This window comes from Symsagittifera roscoffensis, chromosome 3 (genome assembly GCF_963678635.1).
Source record: "Symsagittifera roscoffensis chromosome 3, txSymRosc1.1, whole genome shotgun sequence".
NCBI lineage: Eukaryota > Metazoa > Xenacoelomorpha > Acoela > Convolutidae > Symsagittifera > Symsagittifera roscoffensis.
In genome coordinates, this window is record NC_087064.1 from 59,536,862 (window position 1) to 59,559,734 (window position 22,873).

General features: G+C 34.5%; 2 protein-coding genes across 2 annotated transcripts in view; both read left to right on the plus strand.

Moving 5' to 3' along the window:
• LOC134842178 (coiled-coil domain-containing protein 103-like) overlaps window positions 1-22,873 on the plus strand; it is a 239,828-nt gene that overhangs the window by 69,602 nt on the left and 147,353 nt on the right. The gene's annotated exons all lie outside the window — the stretch shown is intronic.
• The window catches only part of LOC134842226 (uncharacterized), a 24,044-nt gene continuing 19,761 nt past the window's right edge, over window positions 18,591-22,873 (plus strand). Inside the window, exon 1 of the mRNA XM_063858469.1 lies at window positions 18,591-18,766. Within this exon, the coding sequence (XP_063714539.1) occupies window positions 18,705-18,766 (62 nt within the window). The 5' untranslated portion in view covers window positions 18,591-18,704. The remainder of the gene's footprint in view (window positions 18,767-22,873) is intronic.

Consider the following 22,873-nt stretch of genomic DNA (forward strand, 5'->3'; position numbering starts at 1 on the left):
AACTTGCTATTGTTGAGTTTTCATTAAATTGATGTTTTTCCTAAAAAAAACTTTCAAGAGTTTTTGAAATGCCTTCACCATAAGAATTTAAAACATTTGATGTATTCTCTATAAAAAGTTATGGGGTTAATTTGAGGTTCAAGCAACCATTGTTGCCAGATGTAAAAACTTGCTATTGTTGAGTTTTCATTAAATTGATGTTTTTCCTAAAACAAACTTTCAAGAGTTTTTAAAATGCCTTCACCATAAAATGCTTTCACCATTACTTCAATAAAAGATGATACTCAATGTAGTATTAGTTCTTTCGATGTGTAAATTGAATGTTACCCCCAAAAAATCAGAGTTTTTATTATACTTTTTCGAACTTTTGGTCCTAAGATAGCGCTTATAGAAACCTCATAAACTAGTTTCTTTTTAAAGCAAAACACTTTTTTTGCTGAATTCTTTTCTTGTTGCTGTTTTCGTACTCTGCTTTTTGCATTTACTCTCACTAAATCGCAAAAATGCACGCCCTGTTTTTCTCGAGACAAAAAATGGAATCTTGACTGCAGTAACAATGATGAAGACCTGAAATCCACTTGAATTTTAGTTGAGTTCACATATCTTTCCTAAAAAATTGTGATGTAAAAAAAACAAGTAATACTAAGTTTTTTCGTCTCTTCTTGGCGGATAAATAATTATATATTTTTAACTAATTTCTATTACAAAAGTAGGAAATTTTTGGGTTTCTTTCCATTGTGGCCCCCAGTCTAGTAACTTAAAAATTCATAGTCATGAATAATCAAACTGTGTATCTTCGTTTTATTCCGGAACAATGCGACAAATTTTTGTGGTAAAGGCAGTTTTTCAAAAATAGTTTCACTTGTGGATTTTGAAGACATGTGTAGAAGTTATACTGCTCAAAATGCTAGCTCGAACAGCAAAATTTGCGGAAATCAGAACAGTATGCGGAATCCAACAACAAATAACAAACAGGACTGCTCGTATGAGGGCGAAGCCCTGAAAATTCCAACTGCGTTTTAAGGTCTATAAAATTGTAAAAACATGAAAAAACTAAATGTATTAAAAAAATGAATTTTGAGATTTTTGTGAAAATCATCGCCCCGAACGCCATATAAAGTAAAAAGTGATAAATTTCGCTATTAGTAACGATTAATTATGGCAAATAAACTTTCTTAAATGATTTAGAACGATTTCAATTTGGAACGAGGAGGCACTTAGCATAGTGGTAAGGCGTTCACTTTAAAATCGTCAGGTCGTGTATTCGAGCGCATGCCATGACAATGATAGTGTGTAAGGACGAGCTCTCACATGACCTCTAGCTTCAAGTCTACCACAGTTTGACCAATTTCGGCTGCAATAGTACCATGTGAAACTTCTAGACGCAAAAAAGAACGTCCTTGAAACGCGAAAAAAGCTTCGCTCAACAAATTAAGTCTAGAATGTGGGGAGATAACACAAGTGGACATGAATTTTAAGGCCTACTGATAGCTCCTCTGCGATTTGCAGCAGGAACTACATTACTATTATTCTCATTTTCGAAACGAAAGTTGCCGAATATTTGCGCCCGTGGTGGGTTTTTTTTCTCAGACTTTTTAACTAGCCATTTTAACAGAATTGTTTTACATCATTCGAAAGCTATTGTTGTCCTGAGCTAAAATTTTAAAAAACTTTTTACTTGTGATCAATTTTTGTAAATATATGGTGGTTTGAAGATTGCCATTTTGGCCAATTTGAGGCAATTAACGCGCGATATATTTCGGGCTGTTAACGCGTAAGCAGTGATTTAATCAGTCGTAGAAATCGTTCCACATTAGTTCAAGGAAGCTTATATGCCATAATTGAATTGTTAATAGGAGCAAAAATTTTTATGGCGTGTGGCAGATATTTCACTACAAAAAGTCTCAATGTAAAAAAAAAATTTTAACTACATTTAAATTTTTCATGCTTCTACATTTAAATTTTCCATAGACCTTAAAAGGCAGTCGGATTGTTCAGGGATTTGCCCTGATACGAGCAGTCTTGTTAATAATAATATTGTTATTTCTAAGAAGTGTTAAATCTCCGCTTACACGTTAATAGCGCGTTAATTGCTCCAAATTAGCCAAAATGGCAAATTTCAAACCCTCATAACTTTACAAAAATGAATCACATGGAAAATTTTTTCAAAAATTAAGCTCGGGGCGCAGGGCAACAAACCATTTTGAATGATAAAAAATTTTTTGGCGAAAACGTCCAGTTAACAAGTCGAAATTTGTCTGAAAAAAACCACCCCGAGCTCAAATATTTTGTCACTTTCGTTACGAAAATCGAAACAACAATTGCTAAAGCAGAATTAAAATTAGCTTATGGTGTAGTCGGAATCTGCATCTCAAGCGGTTTTCTGTAACATTACAATATATACTCAAGGGAGATTACATGGGCTATCACGGTTGGTATCCATTAACTAACAGGTTAGGGCTCAATGCGCTCGAAAATTGGGGAAACAGTGGTATTGACCAAAAAACAATAAGAAGGAAAAAACTAAAACGAAAACTACGAAAACAAGCTATACACAATTATCAAAATGTGGTAATTTATTTCTGTTCCAACATTTGATTTCAAATTTTATCATTTAAATTCAGATTTGATTATGTTTGTTTTTTGAATTACATATCTCAAGTAAGGACTAATAGTTGAGATCAAGATTAACAAATGCTGAGATTAATTGGCGTTTTTTTTTCATACGCTGAGTTCTGGTATTTATCTCAATGCGGATCGTTTTAATCCGACTCATCGTAGACGCCGATTTGTATCATTCCGACTTATCCTAATTCCTAGTCGGTGTTACTCTTGTGTAATTGGTAGCTACAAATTCTGCGAAAAGCACTTCAGTCTTAAAAATATTTTTTTCATTATGATTATTATTATGAAAACTTTACATTGTAAAAACAATAAAGGAAAAGAAAATTCCGTTTAAAGTCGACCAGTTGCTCTGCATTTCGAACAGAGGCAGAAGAGCCTCCAAGTGCACTTGTTGTATTCGTTGTAGGTGTGTTCTACATGATGCCACATCAGTTTGAGGAGTTTGGCTTTGAGGCCAATGATATCCCACACGTCGATGTTGTAAAGGTGCAGACCATTTACCAAAAGTTATTACTCAGTTTTTCTTTACTCAGCTTTCGACTCAAAGCATATTGCAATCCAGACAAGTTCTTAACAAACTAGTTCACAAAACGGCCTTGGCTGACCTTGATTGACAGGTTTCCGTCTGTCAATAAAGCCGTGTTTTGCCAAAAGGGGAACACACTCGTACGCTTGATTTCGGTGCTGTAAAAACGCTGTTGCATTATTGAAGTTATAGATTCAAATCGGTGGCCAGTCAATAAGCAGAATGTTCCAAGAGCAGAAAAAGAGAAAAATATCAACTTCTATCAGCTAATCCCTAAAATAATTATCAGAAAGGTCAATAATAGCAAAGCAACGAACATTTTATGCATAATTTGAGCAATTTAATCGAAAAATTTATAAAAAAAATTTAATAAAAAAACTTAAGAAGTTAGTCAATTTATGCATAATTTATTCGTTTTCTTTGTATTTTTAACGATTCCAATAAATGTTTTATCAATTAGCCCGTATAAACCAATATATGTCAATATTTTTTTTGTTTTTCTGCTCTTGGACGCATTCTGCACTTGGAATATTCTGCTTATTGCTCCGCTTCTATTCAAATTATACCAAAAATGCAAAAATTGTGATTGTTTACTGTTAATTGTTAATTCGGAAACAAAAATTACCCGATATATTGATTGTCAAATATACTTCTGAAGCCTAGTTTCATATCAACCCGACACAGCGTGAGGCAGCATATTTTGGTGCCGCGACACAGGATAGAACCAGGGGCCTAAGTTTTCTTCAATTGAAGGAACTTTACGAACAAACTTGGTGAGACGGAATTCTCTCAATTTAAGGAGGTTCAAGAAACAACTCTTTTCAAGTAATGCAATCGCTACAACTTTCTGCGAAAAGCACATCAGTCTTAAAAATATTTCGACTCAAAGCATATTTAGTTGGTTAAAGGGGTACGTACATCATCGATTTCCTTTGAGGAAACTTTAAAATTTTTTATTGAAACTTGCTGGCAATGTTTAAGTCTTGTTCTTTAATTCCGAATTTGCCGTTTGATGCAACTAATTTTTTTGGTTACTCACGAGAATTAATGTTGCTAATTGTTCTGACTTAAGGTTCCGACTTAAGGCGACTTAACGTTTCCACGACAACGACGAAATGTTTGTGCTCGGGGTGGTTTTTTTCTTCAGACTAATTTTGACTTTTTAACTAGCCATTTTTGATAGTTTTTTTTGGTATCATTCAAAAGGTGTTGTTGTCCTGAGCTTAAACTTGAAACGATAATTCACCTGTGATCATTTTTTGTAAAGTTTTGGGGGTTTTAAATATTGCCATTTTGGCCAATTTAGAACAATTAAAGCGCGATATATTTCGCGCCATTATAGAAAGTTGCAAAAAGTTCGGACAGACAGAATTAATTAAAAAGAGCAACTGTCTAGACAGCAACGGAAACCAAAATCGAAATAAACATAGCGTCGAAAATTCATAGAGCAGAGTTTTCGCGCAAACCTATAACACAACGGGCAATTACATTCGAAGCTTCGAATGGTAACCCTTGAAACAGGAAAAATTTTGCTCAGGGTGGGGTATCTTTTTCTGCAATTAGTTTCCAAATTATGAATGATCTGATCAGCTTCAATTCCGTTTGCTTTTTTTGGCCGTTTGATCTGTTATTTTTTGTTATTGAAAATGACTCCTTGATATTCGACTTTTAAAACATCATAAACGGTAGATTTAAATTTTTCAAACTAAATTTGCTAACTGTTTTAAAGTAAAATCTGGAATTTCATCACAAAATTTAAAAATTAGGCTAGTATAATCATCGGAGAATCGACGACCTTGCATTTTGAATTTGGTCTGACAAAAAATTCAAGGTTGTTCGGCTTCAGATTTTGCATGCAAAAAAGCGTCGAAAAGCACTGATTGCTCATGTTAATTAATTCTGTCTGTCCGAACTTTTTGCTACTAATTATAAAGCGTAAGCGGAAACTTAATCCGTCTTAGAAATTGTTCCAAATGAGTTGAAAGAAGTTAAGTTGCCATAGTTTACTTGTTAGTAGGAGCAAAATGGATAAATTGTACTCTATATGGCGTGTGGGGTGATGATTTTAGGTATAAACCTCAAACTAAAATGAGTCAATTTTTTAAACTAAAAAGAGTCAACTTTTTTTTTTATTTACCTTTAATTTTTCATGTTATTACTGCTCCTTAGACCTTAAAAGGTAGTTGGAACATTCAGGGCTTCACATTGATACGAAGAGTTTTGTTGTTTGTTGTATCGGCTGGTTTTTTTTTCTGACAACTTTTTAACGAGCCATTTTGGCGGAATTTTTTTATATTATTCAAAATTATTGTTGTCCTGAGCCCCGAGCGTAAATCTAAAAAGATATTGCACTCTGATCTTTTTTCGTAAAGTTATCGGGGTTTTAACATTGCTATTTTGGCAAACTTAATTTTTTAAATTTTATTTTTTTATGTTATTACTGGTCCATTGAAAGGCCGCCGGAATATTCAGGGCCTCGCCCTGATACGAGCAGTCTTGTTTATTTTTTATTAGAGCTATCCCGTAAGTTCTCCAGCTTAATGTGATTTAGCCTATCTCTTAAACTCTTGAGAAGTTTCGGAAATCACTTACATTTTGCAGTACACTAAAATGCGGATTCCAATAACAAATGGGAATTCTGTTAGGAAACAAAAATAGCTAACAAGTATTTGTTTGTGGGATTTGCTTTCAAGATTTGACTTTGGGTTTCAGAGAAACACACGCCAAACAATGCGCTTTATGAAAACACTTAGTAGCCTCGCAATAATGGCGTTCTTCATTTAGCTGGCGGTTATAATGGAGAAGTTACAAAACTTTTACTAGGTACATTCAACCGCATTTGGTCAGCCATTGATTTAAAAAAGTATAAAGTTGTTGAAGAAACCCAAAAACATACACAAAGTCGTCAATCAAAAATTACTTGCTGATGAGAAATTTACATGACTTAAAAAAAACAAATCACGATTTGTTAGAAACTTGATTGAAAACTAATAAAAAAGTTGCAGGTTTGATAGCAGAAACTTTTTTTTGGTTTGGATCGAGGATAACAAAAATTAACAAGACTGCTCGTATCAGGGCGAGACCCTGAATAATCCGACTACCTTTTAAGGTCTATGGAGCAGTAATAATATGAAAAATTAAATGTAAAAAAAATAAATTCACATGAAAAATCAAATAAAAAACAAAATAAACATTTTTCAAATTCTTCGTTACGAAAGTCAGAACAAAAATGAATATTACGCTATTTGTCCTCTCAAAGATGGTTATCATGAAAAATTTGAGTCGGTCCTTGAGAGAACAAGTTTTCAGTTAATCAATGTGCAACAAAACCATTTTCCACCCGCACGGTTGGATTTGTTTTTGTTGTGATGGAAACCAGCAAAAAAAGTCAGTGCCTCAAACAGGGATGATTTAAAGTTGAGCTCCAGGTGATTTGCTCTGCTTAATGAAATGGTATAACTGAAAAACTAAAACTCAGATATTGTGAGAGATTTTTTTCCATTGATTTACAACTCGTAAAAACTGCAGCTTCAAGTGTTTTAAGTTTCTCTATTGAAATTGTTTTAAATTGTCAGTTTACTTGCATCTCGTTTATGAAAATTGTAAAAAGTCTTCAGCTCAAAATATTTTTGCAGCAACCATTTCGATTATTTTGGTCTAGAAAATGAGCTCAATGAACTCATGTAAAATGTTGCACGAAAATAGGCAGCACGAAAATAGGCAACTAAGTTTAAAAGTACATGGACGGAAATTGGTAACGCTCGCGGACAACTAACGCAGACGGACCCATTGACGAACAATTGTAATGGGACGCTTGCAGGGACATATGCGCAGTACAAAAATAGCCCGTAAAATAGCTAGTTTTTCAAACCCATGCAGGACCCACAAAAATCATCGCAAACACATGAACAAAAACAATCCGGAAAATTTTTTTTGGAGCGCGACACTTGAATTCATAGTGTTTATTTTAAGTGAAATCTGAGGTGAGGTGATCATTTTTTGAGCTTTTTGATTGCTGTTGTCACTTGAAATATAGCACCTTAATGCCTTTTAGAGGAGAAAAAGAACAAAAAGAACAATAGCACTTGTATTATTTTCAATTATTTCATGATTTCAGTCGAAACAATATTTTCAAATTGCACTGTGATGGAGTGAACTGCAGTCCAGCACATTTCTTAGTTTGTTTTGGGCATATCATTTAAAGCAACCGTTTTTAGTTTACTTAATCAAATCAGACCATGTTTTTTTGAACACAGACAACAAGACTGATCGTATCAGGAGGAAGCCCTGAATTTTCTACGGTTTATGGGGTATTGTTGCATAAAATAAAACCAACGAAAATGTTTTGAAAAATGTAACAATTTCGAACATTTTTTGAGACTTCATACAAAGTTATATATTTCACATGAAGCAAAAAATTTAATAGACCAAATAGCATGCCTCAATTCAATTTAGAACGATTTTATAACGGATTATATCTCCGCTTACTTGTTTTTACCACGAAATATATCGCGCATTAGTTATACTAAATTGGGCAAAATTGCAACGTTTGGACCCTCATAACTTTAGGAAATATTCTCAGAGGTGAAATATCATACTAAAATTCTCAATATCAACTCAGCCAAAAATAGCTAGTTAAAAACCAACGCGAGTACAAAAGTACAATAATTCCGTCACTTTCTTCGAAATTCGAAACAATACTTATTTCTCAGGCATTTAACATGCAAACAAAATACCAAAAAAACTAAATCAATAAAAAAACGCCTAAGTTGATCAAGAAGTCTGCTCATATCACGTCAGTTTCCTGATTGATGCCACTGTCGCTTAAAGTCAATGAAAGTTATGTTGTGTTTAGAAATAATCATTTAAATGAAAAACATATATATATCCGGGTTGACCAAAATGTGCAAGCATACGTCGCACCATGCATGTATCCCTGGAAGCCATGAAAAATGCCGACATATTTTTATGTTAAAATAACACATTTTCCATGCATGACACGACGTATGGTTGCACATTTTTTTTATTATGGGGGACTTCAAATTAGACAATTTTGATACTTTTACCGGGGCAGTTGAGAATTGATATGTTACCATGGATGCTTGCAATGTATGGTTACTATGGTATCAAGAATGGCGCGACGTATGGATACCATGAAAACATGGCGCGACGTATGGTTACCATGGAAATATATATGGCACGACGTATGGTTATCAAAGAACCATACTTGGCGCGGCATACAGAAACTGAATAATCAAATAAATTCAATATTCGCGTGGGTTTCCAAAAAAGGATCTGAACGACCTCAAAAACGTTGGTAGTAAAAATCTTTTTCCGCCGTTCAGAGCAAAAATTTGGTTCCCAAGCAAAGCAAATTTATTATCCGATGTATGAAAATATACTTGTTATGCAGAAAATTTTACCAGATGACGCCGGAAAACATACTTGGTGATGGCTGAATAACTGTTTCAAAAAACTGTCTAAGACAAAACATGCATTTCAGAAACATGAAAAAAATTATCAATAAACAAAACAACATAATGATCATCAGCAAAACAATTCAACACTCAGGCGAAGCGGAGCTTCATATCACTTGCGATACAACGAAATCGTAGCATTGCAAACTACTAAACATAGAACCTAGCCAACTGACAGGAAAGGAGTAATACATTTCAATTTTTCTTCGTTTTTCCCCCAACACTCTTTGAAAAGTACAAAATGACTTGCTCTGAGCCTGGCAACGCAATAATAAAAGCAAAGTGCTTGCCTCGATTCATTTTAGCCGCTGGTGCTTTAAAAGCAGGAAATTTGTAGTGTGCGTTTATTATCCCAAATTGGCAAAATTAAAAACTTTAAAACCTCCATAACATAACGTAATTGAGTTACAGATAAAATATATTTTTGTAGTTGAGCTGAAAACATCATTGTTTTTCAGATGATTTGAAAAAAAAATCCCGTCAAAATGTTAAAAATAAAATTGGTCTATAGACAAAAAAAAACACCCCGACTACAAATTTTGAGTCATTTTGTTGGAAAGTAATTTTGTTTGATTAGGAAAAAAACCTATCACTTATTCAATTTACCGAATTATTTCAAATGATCGCTTTCTATATAATTTTTTAAAAAAAGGTCGAAAAACGTGATCACTTGATTTGTGAGAATTACAGAAAAAATTCGTGCTCTGTGACATCTTAAAATTTTTTTACGAATTGCCTTTGTACAACCTGAAAAATACTCGCACTGAAATTGCAGCATTTATAATCATTTATAAAGGACTCTTACAGTTTCTCTTAATTATGAAAAACAATCGATTGAAATTGATTAGAAATGGATTATAGTGTTAATTTTTTTCGAAGCAAAAAATTCCAATTTTTGGTCTATGATAACCTATCATTTTCAATTTGTTTCTCAAAAAATTTCGACAAAAACATAATCTATTTTCATCGATTATGATGGTCTATATCCATATTTTTAATCTTTTGATGAGCAAACTTCATTTGTTCATAATTATTTTAAACTCAAGCTAGTTTTTTTGTTCTCTCAATAAGTTTCAATTTTCTTCTAATTTCTATCGTGTTCTTATGATAAGTTACTTATTTTTGTTATTCATGATGTGGGCGTGGGACATGGGCGTTATGTTGGGAAGGGAGAGTAGTGGGAGTACTTGAGATGGGGATTGTTGGAGGCGTAGCGGGGGGGATTGGTGGGATATGGGGGTTTGGCGGAGAGCGAAGGTTAGCGAGGGACTTGGGATAGCGAGAAGTGAACATGAGGATGAACGCATTTCTTCGACTTTTGCAGAAAACTGCAAAAAGTAGAGTAGATATCTACAGAAATTCTTTTTTTCTTGGACTTTATGCGCAGAAAACAATCCGTTGAAAACAAAAAAGGATTATAATTGACTATGATGAAATTTAATGCATTTTTACTTTTCGGAAATAATCGATTATAACAATGAATCAAAAATCCATTACTTTGCCTAAAATTGTCACAATAATTGATTATCTTGAAAACATTTTAGTTAACAAAAACGCTTTATAATTAATTTTTTTTTATCCATGAAACTTTGTTCAAACGTTACCTTTCCTACTAGAGAGAATTAACTTTTGTAAATTACGGTGTTGGCCAATTTGAAATGAATAGCTTGTAATCTATTCAGTCTAAGGGTATTCTATTACAGTCTGAGCGATGAGTCAATCTGAATTGAAACTTAGGCAAATTGAATTGAGGCAGGCTATTTAATTTAGTAGGTTTGTTACTAGATGCGAAACATGATAGGGACATTTCAAATGAAATGAAGAGAAAATCAAGAGTTTTCGTTTGGTTTTCGAAAACTTCTTACTTTAAATCAAACACTAAATCAAAATGGTAGCCGGAGCATTCAAACATTCGCCCTGATACGAGTAGTCTCTATTGAAATTCACGATAGCACAATGGCTTTTGTTCAGGTTTTTGCTGGATGTTTTTTCTCCAATAAAAGTTGAGATTATTCACAAACTCCTTCGGAATATTTGAAGTGTCTGGATAAAATGAGCTCAAAATCAAAAAGAAAGTTATAATTTTCTGTAGGGTTATGGGATTTGAAAATAGCTAATACTGTCAGTTTTGCATAGTTACTATTGTTATAGCATCTGATTGAGTTAAAGCTAATCAAAAATTGAGTTATAGAACCTGATTTTGCGCCCAACAAGCACACGAAAAACAAGCACACGTAGATTGGTCGAAAAACAAGTACTATAAAATTTCAGCTCAACAATTTAAGCAAAGGAGAGTACTGACTACATGGCTGACAATTCACTTTTTAATCACTTCTTCTGTCCGAATTGTCAGTACGAAGTGAGTAAGTGCTGCATTGGGGTGATGGGACTTCCCTTCTGCTGCGATGAAAATCTATATGCTGTCCAGAAAGTCACTGGGGCAGCTTCAGGTAGCAAATTTTGTTTCGATTTTTGAGGTCTGAGCCTTAGTCCTTTTTTACTAAAAAACTCAATTAGCTATTTAAAATTAATTTTTGGCTCTGCGCACCATCAAAAAACCGCCTTTCAAAAACGAATTCCAAATTTTCTTCATCAATTATATCCATGGCTTGCATTTTGGTTGAGTTTTTGTCTTTGCATAGTATTTGTTTTTTCATCAATTCAGCCTAAAGACCGAATTTAGATTAGGTATTTTCTTGTTTGCCAGACTACTCCACCGACCCCAAATTTTTATCTCATTTAATTACTAAACATTGATGGATAGTTTTAGACAACAGTTGCTAGTCAGCATGCGTTTTTGAATCATTTGTTGTCAGACTTGAAAATAATTGTTCCGATTTTCGATACGGGGTGGGTGCTCGGGGTGGGTTTTTTTTTCTTAGACAAATTTCGACTTTTTAACTAGCCATTTTTGACGGAATTTTTCTATATCATTCGAAAGGTATTGTTGTCCTGAGCTTAAATTTGAAAAGGTATTTCACCTGTGATCATTTTGCGTAAAGTTATGAGGGTTTAAAGATTGCCATTTTGGCCATTTTGACCAATTTGGGACAATTAACGCGCGATATAGTTCGCGCTATTAACGCGTAAGCGGAGATTTAATCCTTCTGATAAATCGTTCCAAATTGGTTGAACGAAGCTTGTTTGCCATAATTGATTTGTTACAAGGAACGAAATCTATCTTTTTGTACTTTATATGGCGTGTGGGGGGATGATTTTCATAAAAAATTTCGAATTAAAAAAAAAAATTTCATTTTATTTTATTTCATTTTTTTTTAATGTTATTACTGCTGCTCCATAAACCTTAAAAGGCAGTCGGAACATTCAGGGCTGCGCCCTGATACGAGCAGTCTTGTTCAATTTAAAAATCGTAGCAGAAAAATCAAAGATTAATTTGAAGGATTCTGGAATTTTTCAGAGCCCAAAAACTGATTGAACACTCGTGAATGTTAGAGAACGGTACTAGCAAATCTGCAAGTATCAATTCTGATCAATTTTATATAATGAAAAGCCCTCGACTGGCCGCCATCTGGTCACGTGTCAATCCACTGACCAGTGCCCAACTGGCGTCAGTGAAATACTCAAGAAGGTGGATGATAATGTGGGTGGAGACTACTTTTGTCCGTTGGGCAACATTTGTTGCCATTTGCGACCTACTTTGAGGAGAATTTTTTCATGCTCAGTTATACTTTCGGAGGGCCCATCATCTTCAGGCGAGCAATTTTGTTTCAGTTTTTGTGCAATTAACATCAACGGTTTTTTAAAATATGAGGAAGCTTTGCAAAAAAACTGTACAAGAACAAATTTTTACAGGAAAGATTTTCTTTTCAGCACTTTGAAAAAACGAGGCGAATTTTTAAAAATAAATTATTTCAATTCATATAAATGACCTTTATGAAACGGGAAAATAAAAAAAATAAAAAAAAGAAATCCAAATTTAACCAGTTTGTTCCAGAGCAGTACAAGTATAGAAAAATTTTGATTTCAAATTTTTCAGCATCTTCCTGTTTTTGTTGGTCTGTACCATATTCACATTTTGTTGGATATGGTGTGCCAGGAAGCGTCAGAATAATCAAAGAACGGTCTTAACGCAAGGCGGAGTCTTGGTGCAGCCCACATCGGCGCCGGTTCTGGGATTTTTATCAGATAGCATGCCTGCATACCAGACATTGGAGAATGACACAGAATGTTAGAAAACTGAAAGACCGAAAACTGAATGAGTGAAATTTAAGACCTAGAAAGATTTGGCAAACAATAGAGAGCTTGCCGGAAATCTAACCAACATTTTTAGAAGAAACTTAATCAGCATGGAATAAAAATCATCATACATTTTTTAAAAATTTAAAAGAAGACGTAAATTTGTTATTGACTCAATTTATTTTCTTACTGGTTCGACCCGAGTGGAATAATGCGACTAATGTCAAATGGCAATAGGAATTTTTCACTGCAGAAGTTTATGTCATCCGTTACGGGAAAATTTACTTTTCGAAGCTGATCAATTTTCTATACAGTCTAAATTTGGCTCAAATCACAGCTTTAACGAATGCTGTGAAATTTGTCATTCAAAAGATTGTTCATTTTGTCACTTTAGCTTGATATCAAAAATCAACGATAGCTCGGCAAACAATTTGCCTTTCATAAGAAAGCATATCCTTGAAAAATAGAAGAGTATAGTTTCTTACCTGAAAATAATGTGTCTATGAGTGCTTTTCAATGCGTCTTCTTTTCGATCAACGATAGGGCTGATTTGATAGGGCAAATATTCAAATAATCGCTTCATAAAATTTATTGTTCATTGCAAATGTGATGACAACATGAAAAAGATATCGAAAAACGTCCTTAGCGTTTCGAAGCAAGTTAATTTAACAAACATCAGCAAGGTATTTTGAATTTTTTCAAATTTTAGTTGTTAAGAAATATATTCAAATTCAGGTTTTTCAAGTTTTTGTAATTTTGATTCTCATCAATTTTTTTGTATTTTTGATTCACGTCAAATTTGAACTCAGTAATTTGCCTTAGAAAAATTGAAAAAAAAAATTCCTAATTTTCTGTTTCTCTTTTTGGCTTGAAACGTTTTTTTTTCTGAAAAATTTTCTGTAATTGTCTCAATTTTTTTTACCACACTGCGACTTTTTCCGTGATATCGGTGTGTTGAAAACGTAATTCGAAAAAAGAACTTTCCATAAACATAATTTAGTTTATGAGAAAATAATCGTTGAAAACGTTACGAGGCCAAACTTTTCACTAGATGGACGCACAATTTGGTGCCAGATACAGTCTTTAAACATGTTTTAAAATGTAAATCCATTCCGTTAACCAATTTTCGGCGGAATCTGCTTACAAATTCCTGTAACGTAAATTTAGTCCGCACATTAGTTTTGTCGTGAGTTTCGCAACGAGCGAATACAGCTAGTTTTTCCCGTTTTTGCAAATATAAGTAGATCCCGCGAATTGTAAGCGGTTTTCGCAAGGTTAAGCGGACTCTACAAATGAAAATGGATCGTAATTTTTTATTTAAATTGAATTGAAATAGTTCTTGCGTTAACAAAATGAAGAACTACTGCTTGAAATATTTTTTAGCAAATGCCGAATCTTAATGCAAGGATTTAACTAATGTTAGTGGAATCGAATAACAAATCTTAAATCAATATTCAACTAAAATCGTGGATTTTCCTCTTTAGTGCTTGGTATGAATGAATTTTTTTGAATAGTTCAGCCTTATAACTCAAGAAAAGGTTTACCTCAATTTATTTTTGTTCTTGCAGGATTTAAGATCGGAAAGGTATTCATTTTTTCCAGCATTTGAGATTTAGCTGGTCAGTTCAAATTGTTGGCAGTAAATAAAATTGAACCGCTAGACAGTCTCGCTGCGACCCACAAAAATAGATTTGATTTAAAATTTTAATTTCAAAACGTAGCATTATAAATTACTGGGAGTCGAAAACAAAAACGCGGATTACGCTCACAATTGGCAGATTCCGCTTCCATTTGCTGATTCCGCAACCGCTCAATTTCACAATACCTAAATTTTTCACAAACTGTTCCAGATTCCGCAAAAACGCCCGCGGAGTCCGCAAATTTGCTTAATTTTTGAGCGATTTCGAGCGGTATAGTGTGGAGACCAAAACAACAAAGTAAAGTAGCAACGTTGAGGATTCCGTGACAAATCTGATTTTGGTCTGTTGTGGAATCCGCTTACAAATCACAAAATGCACAATTTGGCCTCGAAATGAATTAATTGATTTAAGCGAGGGTCATTTGCCTATTTTTCAAGAACTATATACAACTAGTTTATTCAAGAAACTGTTGCAAAGCAGAGAAAAATCTTTGAAAAATATTTGCTGAACAAAAAAAATTTCAAGAGAAGTTAACGGAGATAAAACTGAAGGTTTGCTTTGTAAAACAAATGCAGTTGACAGCTGAAAAAACAAATGCAGCTGTCAGGTCAATTAAAATTAGACCTAAAATAATAAACATTTTTGAAGCGTCTTTGATTTAATAACATCAAAAAACTGGAAAAAAAAACTAATATGAAGCGCAAACAGTTCTTATTTACTCAAAACACGCAAAAACTAGTGCAATTGATAAAAAAACGTAAAAATTCCAATTTAAAACAAATCGTCGAAGCTTATGTTTCAGTTTACTCTTCCTGTTTTATTTTCGATCATTAAATATATCTTAGAAATGGGGTCGATGTTTTTCTCGATTTCTGCCGATGATTGGATCAATGTAAAATTTTTGGTAAAACGTACCAAAAAATTAGCTCATCAGAACGACCGATAGTATCTGCGATTTTTCGTTGAACAGAAAGTTTGGTCGATAGAAAAAAAAACAGAATTATGCGCGCCTTCTTTGTTTCTGAACCATTGTTCAGAACAGAGAAGGATAGGCAACAAAAATTTTTTTCATCAATCAAATTCTTTTTTCTAGCTTGGGTAGAATAAGGTGGTTTTGATTGAAAAAAAAACAGTTTAAATTTTTATTTTAAAAGCTATGGAAGTTCTTGAAGACAAAATGGTGTAATTTATTGCAAAATCAGAAGGTTAGTTTGGAAGAAATAATGCTTCCTGGCTTGTATTATTCAAACTGTTTTCGTGATAATTAACAAACATTGCTCAAGCTCAATCTAGTTAACAATTGCTCAGTTAACAGCTCAATCTAGAATAGCGAAAAACACTGATTCACTCGTGCAAGGCAACTTGTGACCAATGCAAGAGTAGCGGAAATGGTTCTATCTAGCACCATGCGAGGGACAATAACAGCAAAGGCTTAAATAAGCGCAAACTACAAGCGGAGTTAAGAGTGATACAAGGATAGCCGGTTGCTGTACAATTAGCACCGAATGCTCTGACCACATTCATAAAAAAAACTAAATTTTTTTTGTATTTTCTTCAAACCAGTGTGGTTTTTTTGAGTGTGGTATGATAAGAGAAGTATACAAACGCGTAGAAAATTGCATATTTTGCATGATCGGAAACAGATGTCTTCAAAACACAAATAACACAAGAAAACGATTTAAAAAAACTTTTCATATTTTTCTTCTAATTTATTTAACAAGAAATTTTTAAAAAGTTTGATTGCCAAAAAAGCGCTTTTTAGCGATAACCGGCTCTAATTTTTATATAGAGTCCTACCCTCTGTTTGTAAGCTCTCAACACGTTGGCGCGACTGCGGTGGTCACTGTTCTGCTGTTTAGTTTTCTTCTGTTTGATAATAGAAAATTAACGTAATAACTCGTTCGCTCACAATTCGACCAATCAGAAATCGAAATAAAAAGTTTTGATACCAATTTTTCATTTTTGTACAAACGAGCCTCGGTGCAAATGGAACTTCACCCTTCACCGCCAGGACAACAAGCACACTCTTAATCATTCAATCTTTTAGAAGTAGATTTCATCTCATTGCTTGGCGCATCCTTAGTTGTACATTTTGATGCAATAAGAACAGATATGAAAACCGAAAAAATTATCGAAATTCAATAAAGATGAAAAACCAATTAACCGCATTTAAGAAAATTGAAAATAAATCGATTATAATGTATTTTCGTGGTCTATATTGTTTTAAATATAATCGATTCCCATGTTACGTTCAGACAACAAAATTGGACTAAAAATTGATCTAAATCTTTTATTTCTCGCCAAAACAAAATGCATTATAACTCATTTTGAATCCATTGAATCCAATGGATTTTATAATAAATAGAAAATCACATTAAAATTTTTTTTTTTTCCACTTTAGTTTTGTTTCGCGAGTCCTGCAAAATTTTGCAAAAATTTCAGCATTTATCAAGTGAGTGATGCGGAAACTTTGCAAAGCGAGTGTACGGCCTGGCCTAATCCATTTCAAAATCCTATCTCCATTTCTACCCCCACCCCACCTAAACCCACCCCCACCTAAATACCCCCCCCCCACCTGAACAAACAACCCCCCACCCTCACCTGAACACCCCCCGCCTGAACAACCCCCCCGCCTACCACCTGAACCCACATACCCCCCACCTCAACCCACATACCCCCCCACCTCAACCCACACCCCCCCCCCCCCCCACATGAACCCCCCCCCCCACTCCTGAACACCCCCACCTGAACCCGACCCCTACCTGAACACGTTAAGTTGGGGGGGGGGGGGGGTTTGTTGTAAATGGGCAAACGCTAGGAGGGGGGGGGGCAAACGCTAGGAAAAAAAAAGATTTTGTTGCCTCGAAAATTAGTAGTATTAAAATCCATTTTTTAATTGATTATAATCGATTTGTTTTCACTTTTGTGGACACTGACATGCAAACTCAATTATAATCGATTTTTATTCATGGAACTCCAATGCGGGTAGCAACCAAAATTCTGTTGAGGACCAATATGAGATACTTTTTCTAAATGAAAGAGTTTTGCTAATCTTATTGGTGTCTTTTTAAAACTGCAAAGTAAAGTGCTACGAAAGATAAGGACCAAAACGTTCAAATAAGGAGCAAAATTGATTTTTTTTTGTCTTAATTAAACTTGATCAGCCACTCAGCAACTGGGCACCCTCGTTTTTAAGTTCCCTACCAAGTTGTATTATTAAATGAGCATCACTCTAAATTCACGAGTTTTGTTCATTGAAATTTGAATTGAATATACTCTATTGAGTCGTCTAAGGTTTAATATTAGACTTTACTGTCAATAGTTAAGTCTTTATTCTTAAACGTTGCTCTTGCTTCTCATTTAGGTAATTTTTATTCACCAGCTTAATTGATGATCACGCTATAGCTCTTACTTTCTGACAAATGAACTAGTTCAAGCTTAGTTCTAAGTCCACTTGCAAATTGGGGAAACTACCAATATTTTGCGAAATCCAGTTGGTTTTTGCTAACACTATTTTTTTGTTACAATCGGTTCCAAAAATTCGCCTCCAAAATTTACGATACAAATAATTGTTTGTGGTTTCAGCAATAATTTGGTAAGAAAACTTTTTAAAAAAAGTAAAAATATAGAAGGCTGGTCTCCGTGTTTCAGAGACACGCCAACCACATGAAAAAACAATTTGGTTTCATAAGCGGAGGGATGTATTTTGCTAGTTTTTGGTTGTGAAAATGGAAAAGAAGGGAAATTTGTTTCCAGGTGTGCAATTCTCCGCATATATGCACAACCAATGATCAATGCAGTAGCGTGCCGAGTGAGGTTGAACTTTTTTTTCGTTTGATCGAAACTACAAAAACATAGTCAGTGCCTCAAACGGGTTGATCGAAAGTCTTGAACACCAAATGATCTGAAATTATCTTCAATAACTCCAATGAAGAGTTAATTCTGAGAAATTAAAACTCAGATATCTTAAAAAAGTTTTATTTGTGTTTTTGCTTTTTATCTTAAGTTTCAGGCGTTTTAAGTTTTTTTTTATTTTTACGTGTTTCAGCTTGTCCAGTTTACAGAAAATCTTCAACAGAAAGCTTTTTGATTTTGTGGACAACAAAATGAGTGTTTTATCTTGAACAGTTTAATTGTACTTTTTGCATGCTGTAAACCAGAAAGAATTGACAAATATAAACCACAGAGCAGAAAAAACACCGTTTTGCAGTAAGCATTTTGATTATTTTGAACAACAAAATGAGCTTGATAAACACATGTCCCACTTTGCTTGCTGCTGCTATTTTGATGCTTCTTTACAGGTGAGAATTTAAACTATTAAACTATTATTGCTAAATAAAATGATGAATCATTTTTGCAGCTGAAAACACTTCAAAAATAAGAAAAACTCAATTTACCAATTCAGTTTCATAACAGAAAATTAGACGGAAGTAGGCCACATTAGGAATTTTTACCTAATGAGTTTCACTAATGATTACCATAATAATTACAAAATTATATGGACAATTTATTTGAACGCAGAATGAGGCTTTTCCAGGGTAATGGCAAAGATAAAAACAGAAAAAAAGCTGTACAATTTTGTCAAACCCCAAACCTAATAATCAAATGATTTCTTTCAAGTCGCGAAAAAATATATATCCATGTTGACCTAAAACTTTTTTTTATTCACCTACAGAACTGGAAAAAAAACTAAAGTTTCGATTAATGTTCTATCAACACTTCATGGAGTGTTCTACACAAACTGTAATCTGAGGGCCGACGCCATCGTGTATAGTTTTGAGCAAAAAAAAGGCCCAAACAAAATCATCAATTCCAAATTCAAACTTTAGTCGGGCCTGGAGTTTTAATTTCTCAAAAATTATTTCAAAAAACATGATCGTCCACTAAAACGAAACATACATAATCGAATTGGGACTAGACCAGACATTGTCGAAAACAAGTTCGTAAATTAAGCAAAAGTAATTCAGGACTTCAAATTAACTTTGACCATGATTTAAAACACTATAAATTATTCATCAGCAAATACCGGCGTTCATCATGTAGACATTAACTGTCGAGGTCAACGATCAACCAAACGGCCATTGCACATATCGCAAACCCAGCAAAACTCACTCACTGATAAAATATGAAAGAGTCAACTTATCGTACCTTGATATTCTGGTCAAAGCCAATGCCAGACCCGCCAATTGACTAGGAGACGGGGCTTCGACAGTTTTTTCTACCATCCAAACTCCGATAAAATTGCAATCCAAATCTAATCATAACAGTGCCAGGAACAGTGCATGACAATATATCCCAAAGCCGGCCATCGTGTATAATTTGAGCAAAATAGGTGCAAAAGAAAAGTCTAAACAACATAATGAATTCCAAATTTAAACTTTTCTCGAGCCTGGAGTTTTAATTTCTGAAAAAAATATTTGACGAAACATGAATATTGACAAGACAAAACATGCATATCCGAAATGGGAGCCCAGCCATTGTCGAAAAAAAATCGTCAAGTAAGCAAAAGTAATTCAGGAATCCAACTTAACTTTGACCGTGTGCTACAACAATTTAAATTAATCATCAGCAAGTTGTATTGGCTTTCGTCAAGTAGCCATTAAGTTTCAAGAAGTACTTCGGCAGTTTTTTCTACCATCCATACTCCAATAAAATTGCACTCCAAATTTATTCAAGACAGCACCAAGAACAATGTATGACAATATACCCCAAAGCCAGATAGTTTGCCTACAGGCAAGGAATCAATAGATAAAACCACTTGCCGCGTAGCAAAAGACACCGATGCATCGCAAAAAGTAAAAGAGGAGCAAAAAGACGGCGTTTCCAAGAACCAAAAATCAGCACAAAAGTGTACTACGTTGAGGCCGAGAGTAGTTTTAATTCCCGTCTGTTAATTCTCTTTCGGGACCAAAAAGAAAAAGTGATTTCTGTCAAATTGTGCTGACATGAACAACAGCGCGTCTAATTCCAGGACTTCCACGAAGCATGTCAGTTATTGTTTAAAAAAGAAAACTATTATAAAATGGAACTGATGCATTTGTATCACTCAATACTAGACGAAATTGGAGCTCGAGTTTTTTTTTAAGTTTACAGGACAATGAGCAAAGTCTGGTAGGCCAGATCCCCATAAGAAGGTGCTAGTCCGGGTGAGACGCTGAAGTCAGCAGTGTTGCAGGAAAAATCACGCCACGATAAGTGCGCTTTATCAGTGCAGTCAGTATGTCTGTCTTCTCAAACCGCTCAAATCTTGCTGGAAAACCGCTCAAACCGTTGAAATCTTGAGCGGTTTTTGAGCGGGATCTCGACCCGGGAAACAAACTTGCATGCTCAGTCCGCATCAAAAAAAAACATTGAAGGATGTCAATTCAGTCAAAAAAGTGCGCAATTGAGGATGAAAAGAAAATGTTCTACGATAAAACCCAAATTGGGAGAAAACAATGAAATCCACCATCAAAAACTGTTTTCTGGGGGAAAAATATCCAGCGGAACATATAAAAACGTGCCTAGCAAACAGTTCCCTTGAGCATTTTCAAGAAATAGGGCCATTTCGCGAAGTGCTGCAACTCGAAAGAACAGCTCGCAAACATTAACTCCGAGCAGGAAGAGCCAGAGGAGGGCGATTTCACCCGGAAGTGTTTATTCAGGGCTACAGTTGACTCAGTTAGCCCACCCAGCTTTTTAGTAAGCCTCAAAACAGCCGTTTTTTAATGATCGGCATCAATCCTCAGTGTACACCAAGAACCAGTGAGTCAAACTACAATAACAGGTCTGAAAATCCTAACTGTACTCTTGTGGTAGACATCAAGTCCAGCGGATGGACACTCCAAAGAGCAAAGTTCCTTCTATCAGAAAATTGAACCCGATGTCTATTAGTTCTAGACCTCCATCAAAATCTAGGTATCAGAACCTACTAAACCGGACATCAAGGAACAGAAAAACCTTTTCACATACAGGTAGAGTGCGAGAGGAGATTCTAAAACTGATAAACAATAACATGCCGTAAAGCTGGACATGTTTTAAAGGAAAGATGATAACAGCGAAAAAAGCAGGCACCGTGGAACTAACCATGAGCTCACAGCAAACGAATGCTCAGATATCAAAAACAAGTATCAGATGCTCAATTCGCTTGAATTGTTAGATTCAGGCTCTCAGATTTCATCTCCGAAACTCCGAGAAAAATTTGGTTCAGGTCTTTAAATTCTAGAAAAAGCATTTAATCAAGTGCCTCTGATTAATCTAAACGGTAATTTTTGCAATCTCCATATCCTAGAGTTCACTGTGATCTAGAGATGTAAGATCTCACAGACAGGCCGATAGTGTTTAAGAGGGCCATGGACAATACTTTGCAAGGATTGCCATGAGTGTTTTGCTTTCTTGATGATATTATGATTGTCTCAAAAGGACCAAAGTTGGACCACAGCGCCGTAGCTGGAAGTTGAAAGTTCCAAAATTGACGTGGCCGGGTTAAAATTTTGACGAAAAAGGCTGTATTCAAAAAAACTCGAAGATTGAAGCCGTAATCAGACTGAAACCATCAGTGAGGTTTTCAAGTGGACTCTAACTGAGAAGAGTTTTAAATGATTGGTTATAAATAAATAGGTTACAATCTCATTCAGTGCTAAAGATACAAACAGTGAAGAAATAAATATAAATCATATCCACAATTGGGTCGCAATATATAGATTTAAATAATTTAAACATTTAAATAATTTAAACATAAAAAATATAGACCATTTTTTCTATTTGTTTGGTGGTGAAAACATTTGAATTGCTAAATTGACTTGAAACATAGCATGCTTGGGCCAAATAAAATCGAACTTGTTGGCAGTGCGGTCAAATTTCTTAACGGTGAAAAAGTAGACAAATGCAAGTATTGAATCATAAGAATGAAGCTAGAAAAACAAACTCACGCAAGAATGAAAATGAAATGTTTATTTCGCTCATTTGTTTGATTATGATTTTGATTCTGTTTGAGTATGTACAAGACTGCTCGTATGAGGGCAAAAGCTTGAATATTCCGACTGCCATTTAAAAAGGTTGTATTTTTGATAATTTTTGATAATTTAAGTATTGGCAAAACTATGAGTTATTAAATTTTAAGTATTAGAATTTGAGTCGTGTGTAGAATTAAAAAAATCATTTAGCTGTATCAATTCATTTGGAAGAATTTTGTAGAGTGGGATAGTTCGCCGCGCGTTTGAATTATACAAAGAGTAGTTTCGTCAAACGCGTAGCAGGATACTATAGTGGTGTGCACACCTGACTGAGCCTCTACAGGAAAAAGGGTGTGCACACCTGACTGAACCCTGAGGGATCAGATATTTGTAAAATTGGTCTGAGTAGAAAAACTGTCCGAGAATGTATATTCCTCACTTTCTCTGAAAGTAGGGACAACAAGCTATCCGAAG